The sequence below is a fragment of the Penaeus japonicus genome, unplaced genomic scaffold (genome assembly GCF_977035675.1).
Source record: "Penaeus japonicus unplaced genomic scaffold, GWHDUDI00000001_assembly GWHDUDI00000027, whole genome shotgun sequence".
Lineage (NCBI taxonomy): Eukaryota > Metazoa > Arthropoda > Malacostraca > Decapoda > Penaeidae > Penaeus > Penaeus japonicus.
Window position 1 is genome coordinate 475677 of NW_028234429.1, and position 7500 is coordinate 483176.

Genomic DNA, 7500 nt, shown 5'->3' on the forward strand with positions numbered 1-7500 from the left:
GGGACCATATCAGCTCATTATTGTCTTTATACTCAGTGTGATAGAACTATTGGTGTTTTATGGCAGGACAAAAAACAACTTTATTTTTATCTTTCTTCAACAAATATAATTTTTACCTCTGTTGTAATTTCATAATCTTAAAGTTATTCATGTAAATAAAAAAAACAAGTACAAAATATAAATAATATAATGTTACGCCGGCTGCCTCGTCTATCTGCCACCAACACGAGGCAGGCTAGGCAGACGGCGTGCTAACCACAGGGTCGTGAACACAGAACAGCTCCAAGAGGCACCGAACACCACAGCGTCCCAGAACACCACGAGGGGACACACCACATGGCGAGACAGGGCACGAGATAAACACACTCTAAAACATCTATCCTTTATTTACACTAGTTATTTACCCGTACACTTTTCTATAGGCACAATACAGGGGGGAAAGCAGCACATCACACTGCACTATACAGCTTATAATAGGGCAACACAAAGTATATCAGGTCACAAGGGGCACAGGCGAGGTCTTCCCAGGGGCAGCACCTAACTGCGTCTGTCCTGGCCTTGATCCTCCGCTGTTCCTGCCCGGACATTGCGTCATGTTTGTCCAGCTTACATCATTTTATTATTTACACGTGTTTCGCACAGAGACAGAGACACACTGGCGTAGCAATAAGATAATAAATAGAAAAAAATATATATAGAAAAAAAAGGGGAGGTTCAGTGAGAGAGAAAGTCAGGCTGCAGAGTGCCAGGCCTCAAAGCAACCATAGATGCACAGACCAACAAGACAATCTGAACACCTGGCCAGTGCAGGCAAATAGCCAGAGGTGTTAGGCTTATGCATTTGAAATATCCAGGTGTTTCAACCATTTAGAGCCAAAACAGCCCCGTTGTTAACGCATTAGCCCAAATCCTCCGGGTAGGCGAACCCTGGCGCGTGGTACATTTCCGGGAGGCTACCGCGTAGGCCTAAAACTCGTATTCCACTGTTGTCAATGGGGTTCTCAGACCAGTAAAATCTGTCGGTGGGTCTAGGCTGAATTCCTATGAGAAGACACAGAGCTATTTATCTCTGCAACTCCTCCATGGTGGTGCCTTCCTAGGCTTTCATATGAGTGGATGGGTTGGGTGGGTGCTGCCAAGCATAGAGGTTCATTTCCGCCTCCATTGTCTCCCGTAGCTCAGGGGGAAAGAGGCAGTCAAAGATTTCCTTGGCCGTTGAGTCCTCCTTAAGGCCAAGTTCCTCCTTCAGTCCAGGAGAGCCGCTAAAGCCGTGGCGACACAGAGTTCTCCTCCTTGTACTACCCTTCCCATCCCTGCGACTCGGGGGCGTTGCAGGCGGCGTAGCAGCAGGCGACCACCGACAAAGGCTCATCAGAGTCAATGGAGGTGTCATAGGCCAAAACGTCAAGAGTGACTTCTTCCCAGTCCAGCTCATTAAAACTGCAGTCACTATTTACTGCATCATTCCCTTCGTCAAAGTAGTTAGGATCATCTAATTCATCCTCATCCTCCCAGACGGAATCTCCAAACAAGGGAACGGAAGGTGCTGGAGCGACGACGGGTTCGTCTTCATCCCCATCCTCCCAGTTGGAATCTCCAAACAAGGGAACAAAAGGTGCTGGAGCGACGATGGGTTCATATGGGTTCGTACGAAGTCAATGGTCGAGGCTCACCCACGTCTGTGAAAGACATGAAGCCCTCATGGGTGTGGACTCTCCTCGAGGCAGTTGGTGGTAAAAGATCACTTCTGTGCCCAGATGGTCAGTCGGCAGAGTAGCAAGAAGCTCAAGTGCGTGTTGCGGCAAGAATGCGTGGCATGTTCAATGAACAGAGGTCAGGCTAAGAGTGATTTTAGTCAAAAGGTAATGTCATAGGTCACCTCATCACCGTCATATTTTTAACCGGCCTCGTTTGTATAATTGCACCTGGCCTTGTTTCCAGAAGAATGATTGTTATGGGGGAGGAGCAATGAACGAATCAAGAACCAAGAACGAATCTCCGTCACCTTCGTAGCTGACTACGTTTGTGAAAATGGCAAAAATGACTTAGTAACATTGTTCGTATATTTGTCTTGCATAATAGTCTTCATATTTTTTCTAATTATCTTTATAAGACAATACAGTCTCCTTATATTGGATTCTCCAAAACTGAATAAAAAAGTAAAACATTATTGAAACGTGATGAAAAAGGCTGTAGACTTGGTGTTTTCTTTTATAAAAATTAGTGAATAAATGTAAAATGCGAAAGAATAATTTTAAGTCTGGCTGAGAATGATTTCAGTCATCAGGTAAGTTTATAGATCAACTCATCACCACCACCTTTTTAGTTGACCTCATTTGTATTATTATCATCCGGCCTCATTTCCAGAACAAGGTGGGGGGGTGGAAGGGGTGGATGGAGGGAAGGGGGGGACGGAGGGAAGTGTGAGGGGGGATGGGGATCTCAAGACTAATCACTGTCAGTTTCGTAGCTGGCTTCGTTAGTCGCCACTTTATATAACGACTGGAACACTGGCAAGGAAAGTACCGTCTTCATTGCACATCATCCGGAACTTTTGGGTTAAACATCCAACTACTCCAAATAAAATAAAATAAAAGGACTCCTCTGAGGCACCCAATACCTATCTCTGGTATTTTTTAATGTAAAAACATCTAGATCATCTAGTAAACATTCTACTTCCAAAATTGTTGTTTGAGAAAGAGTACATATAAATATAAACAGATATATTACTATTGCCAAACAAAGAAACAAACAAATACACACAAATGTAGAAGTTTCAGCTTAGTGACAAAATGAAAATAAACAATCATTATTAAACTTATATTATCTATTCTTTATATCTGTACACAAATAGCAGCTTTAGTTCAGTTCAATGAGATTTGTAAAGATAATCTACAGTCCATACTGTTTCAGTTATTCAGATGTGTCTTATCTGATTGTGGTGGTCAGTGGTCCTTGTCTGAAGAAATATGCATGTTGGCACTCCTGGAGGTAGTACAACAAGGTGGCATCCATTGGCCACACTGATCACAAAAATGTTTTGATCAATACCAATGATGTCTTCAATCTATCATGCAAAGAGGTAGCCTAGTTTAACCCACTGCAGAGGCTCATTCATACATTAGAGTTCTGAAAATCTTTTCCATTTTTTTCTTTTTGTCATGTTTGGAGATTAACCCATTGCAGACGGGGATAAATTTGCTTGCCCAGCCTCCAGTATAGGTTTTATTTTAGAGAGAGACCGCTTGAAGCAATATAATTTGAAGCATCCCAATCTCTTTCAGTCATTCATTGTAAAACTAGAGCGGTTTTTGTGTTTTATTTTTTGTGTTTTATTGAGTTTAGAGACTTATATGTGCCATATGACAGGCTCTATCAGTGCTGCAGTTGACTAAAATTGTAGTATATTATCCATATTAGCTCATTATTTTCTTTATACTCAATTTGATAGAAGTATTGTTGTTTTATGGGAGGACAAAAGGCAACTTTATTTTTTCGTATTTTTGTGCTCTCATGAACGAATACGAAATATATAACCACCTACAATGAAGATAACATGAAGAGGTAGGGAAGAGGAATGAAACCTGTGCTTGTGACTGTGAGTGCCACAGTGAAAGGCATCCATATTGGCACAGGAGCACATTTTAGACACTGGGTATGGATTGAGTCACCTTCCTCTTCTCCTTCTGTCTGCACATCCTTCATCGGCGGTACTTTAGAGCAAGGGTTCATCAACTTAGTGTGTGCCATCGCTCTATAGAGACAGTGCTTGCTAGAGACCATGGATGGGTGCCATTCAAGGCTCTCTCACCTGCTGGTGCTAGGAAAAAGTGGTGCCATCTAGGTTTTGGACGTTAAGCTAGCACGATATTACGGTAATTATAGTAATTATGACCGCAGACGCCATCATCACTTATTCCTTTTTCATAGCAAAATAAAATAGCACAGTGATCCAAAATCCCAGAACGTCATGTACGTCATGACGCCCGTCGTCAGGCCAAAGCTCCTACGTCATGACACCCGTACGCAATGGGTTAATAGCAGTTACTGATATGGTGATCACAGTTTAGGCAAATAATTCCTGTAGTTTAGTCTTTTAGTGTCCATAAAGGAAGAATATACACTGTACACTCAGTGTAACATCACAATTATGAATTTATGGAAGAAGAGGTATGAAGTTTGGCAAAACAATTTCTTCATTGCAACAAAGAAGAATTAAATAATTTACAACTATAAACGCTCCTCCTTCTCACTCCTAGTGCCACACAGTAAAGGGCCAAATTAGCTGTTGCACCTTACTTGACTCACATATGGTGAAAAACACTCAAGGCATCAATGTGTTGCCCCCATCCTCAATGGGTTCATCTATGAAGACTGATTTTGGCCCTTCTTCAGCAAAGAAGCTTCTTTTCAGGGTCAATGGAGATATGATAAATTTTCATATAGGCAAAATCTCCTCTTAGTCCAATATAAGCCTTGCTGTTTATACCTTTTACATAAAATATCGCCAAAATCGCTTATCCAAATAAAGCTATTCAATTATTACCAAGCCTTTAGACTTGACAGATATTTTCAAATACTGATGGAAGACATAGTGCCACACTTAGGATTCACATCTGAATAAATGGCATAGGAAAATTTAGAGTTTTTACATAAGGCACAACTCACATAGTGATTGGAATGTGGGTCTCTAGCTAAAATTAGTGAATATCACTGATAAAGCTGAATAGAAATGCTATGTGAGTAAACACAAAAAGAAAAGAAAAGAAGAAAAAACTTTGTGTATTATAAACACAGAATGATAGCCCCTTTACCTCATATTTGCTAGGATTTGCCAGACCAGACTCATTCTGGGTCAAATCAGCTACAGATCTTGCCAGTCTCCAAGTACTGCAGTGAATGTAGGCATAGTCATGTGTGAGAGCTGAGTTGCTGAGAATGTAAAGTGCATGGTTGGCAGATACTAACAGCTGATCTACAAGATCTGCATCCCTGAAAAGAAAAGATTCGAAAATAACTTCTCATGCTGAGAACCCTCAGGTAAAACTTGATTATAATCAAATTACAATGTGCAACTTTGTAATATAATATGCTTCCATGGGAATTCATGGGACTCCATTTAGTCAAATCACTTATTCTACTCTTTCACATCATAATCAAATTAATTCTTAGCTATATTTGCCTACTCAAATGAGTTTTGAATTATCATTTTCAACCATAATACAAAAGCCCTTGTAGTTCCTGTTTCAAATTCACTTGTTTACAATGAAGCCAGTAACTAGGCAGAATCATCTTCAATGTGTGGAAATTTACTATCTTTGAAAACATCATCCTTTCTATCTAGTGTCAAATAGTGTTTGAATACCTAAAATCATGAAAATCACATAAAGCAGACCTAGTCTCAAACCTTTCCTCTGTCAATCTCTCAAGTGAATAATTCAACAAGCTCTTACCTTCTTCCATTATCTGGGAGTGCTAACACTGAAGCTCGGACGGATGATGACAGAAGAAGTTGGTCTTTCTTGGGGTGGAAAGATACATGGAAGCTCAGATTGGGAAGTTCCTTTGCCTCCACAGCACCACTGTTTTCCCATATGTAAAGAATTGTGTATTTATAAAGGCTGAAATTAATTCTAGGAAGGTTCTGATTAGTTAGTGAAGCTGAAGTTCGGAAATCAATATCTTGTAGGTGAAATGTGACCAATCTTGCTCTAGTATCTTTATCCAAATAGTATTAAAACAAAATCATGTGAGTCATATAACAGCATACATTTATGGAATGAAACTTAGATCCAATCAACAGTCATGACAATAATCTCTAAAATGTAATAATATATATCATAGAAAAGAAGAAAATGAGAAAGGAGAATGGGAGAAACAAATAACCAAACAAAGAGTAACAAATAAACAAACAAAGAACAAAAAATATGAGCAAAAATTTAATCCATTGTGAACTGGTGGCAACATACACATGCCAAACAAGATTTTAGCTTGAAAACACGGCAACACATAGGTGCCAATAGTTGTCATGACACATTTGAGACTGGGGGAGAGTGGATCACTGTATTCCTCTACTATACTATGAGTAATAACTATATCTTGTGACTGAAGATGCAATTACAATTACTATAACCACCCCCCCTATTTAGGTTTCATCTAAAATCCCAAACACAGATGGCACCAGTCCCTTCATGCACCAGTAGGAAAAAAAGTCTAGAATGGTACCCTTTCATAGTCTCCACCAAGCACTATCTTAGAGAGCGATGACAAACAGCAAGACATCAACTTCTGGCTCTACAGTACCAATAATGCAGGATGTGCAGGTAGAATGAAAAGAGGAAGTTGATCTAGTGCATCATTTGCAACCCTGTGCCAATATGGCACTTTGTGATGTGGCACTTGTAGTTATAAGCATAGGTCTCCTTTCTCTTTCTTATTTCTTCATTCATTTTCGTACTTGTTAACCCGTTAATAGGTAACACGATATCAGGTCAAGTGGTGGCAGTACCTGCCGCTAGAAACAAGGTATTTTGTCGTGTCTTTCCATATGGCCGGTGCACCAAGTGATCGGGTGAGTAGTGGTTGGCAGTCACCAAAGCGGGCTAATAGCCCAAGGTATTAGGCTTATGTACTTGAAATATCCCATTGTTTAGACCATCTGGAGCCAAAACTGCCCCGCTGGCAGCGGGTTAACAAAAGTATATAAATATGAAAAAAAATAATTTGCCTTGTGTCCTCTCATAATACCGTAATACTTCTATCACATTGAATATAAATAATTAGCTGATAAGGACCCTGTACTACAATTCTAGTTTACTACAAGAATGATAAACACTGTCAAATGGAACATGTAAGTCTCACAAGATAGCAAACACCAAAAAATGACAAACACAAGTATGACAAGTATGATAAAACCTATCTTGGGTGCCATGCAGGTGGCACTAGTACAAACCCTGGGGACCACTCAAGGCAATATCTATCCCCATTTGCAATGGGTTAAAAGACAATATCTAGTATAGCAGCAAATATATGCCACCAGTCTACAATCCATTACTTTCTTAGTGCCAAGAATCAGAATCAGCAATCCTACACAGATAAACATGAATGAAATTCCATCCTAAAAAGCAAGTACAAGACACTGACACTCACTCCTTCTGGCAGGACGTAGCATTGGTGTGCACTGGCAAAAACTCTGAGGGATGGAGCTGCACTGGGAGCTCAAGGCAGGAAACTGTTAGAAGAGATCCCATCCGTGTTGCCAGGAAAACGCAGCCTGACCTCAAGCATCCAACGAGGTATGTGTTGTCACGTGACCAGGCAAGATCACTCACCCAGTGTGAGCTAAATATGTAAGGGTCAAAATATATTACAATTATTTGAGGAACTGAGAGAGAAAGTGAATATTTGTATTTGTGCACCAGAAGTAGCAAAAAACATATATCTTTATATCCTTCTGAAAAATTGTGCAAAATGACACTAACCTTGTTGTAGAAGATGTTA

At 40.2% G+C, this 7500-nt stretch overlaps 1 protein-coding gene across 3 annotated transcripts in view; it reads right to left on the reverse strand.

Annotated features, from left to right (window-relative positions):
* Positions 1 to 7500, reverse strand: part of LOC122255967 (uncharacterized) — a 66817-nt gene that overhangs the window by 22459 nt on the left and 36858 nt on the right. For 2 of the 3 annotated variants that reach the window (XM_086552471.1, XM_086552469.1), the window contains exons 8-11: positions 7482 to 7500; positions 7150 to 7341; positions 5454 to 5582; positions 4815 to 4992 (exon numbers count right to left, since the gene is read on the reverse strand). The exon at positions 7482 to 7500 is cut by the window's right edge and continues 131 nt beyond it. In XM_086552471.1, the coding sequence (XP_086408597.1) occupies positions 4815 to 4992; positions 5454 to 5582; positions 7150 to 7341; positions 7482 to 7500 (518 nt within the window). Of the gene's footprint in view, positions 1 to 4814; positions 4993 to 5453; positions 5583 to 7143; positions 7342 to 7481 lie in introns of all 3 variants that reach the window. The other variant, XM_086552472.1, reaches the window with a different exon arrangement.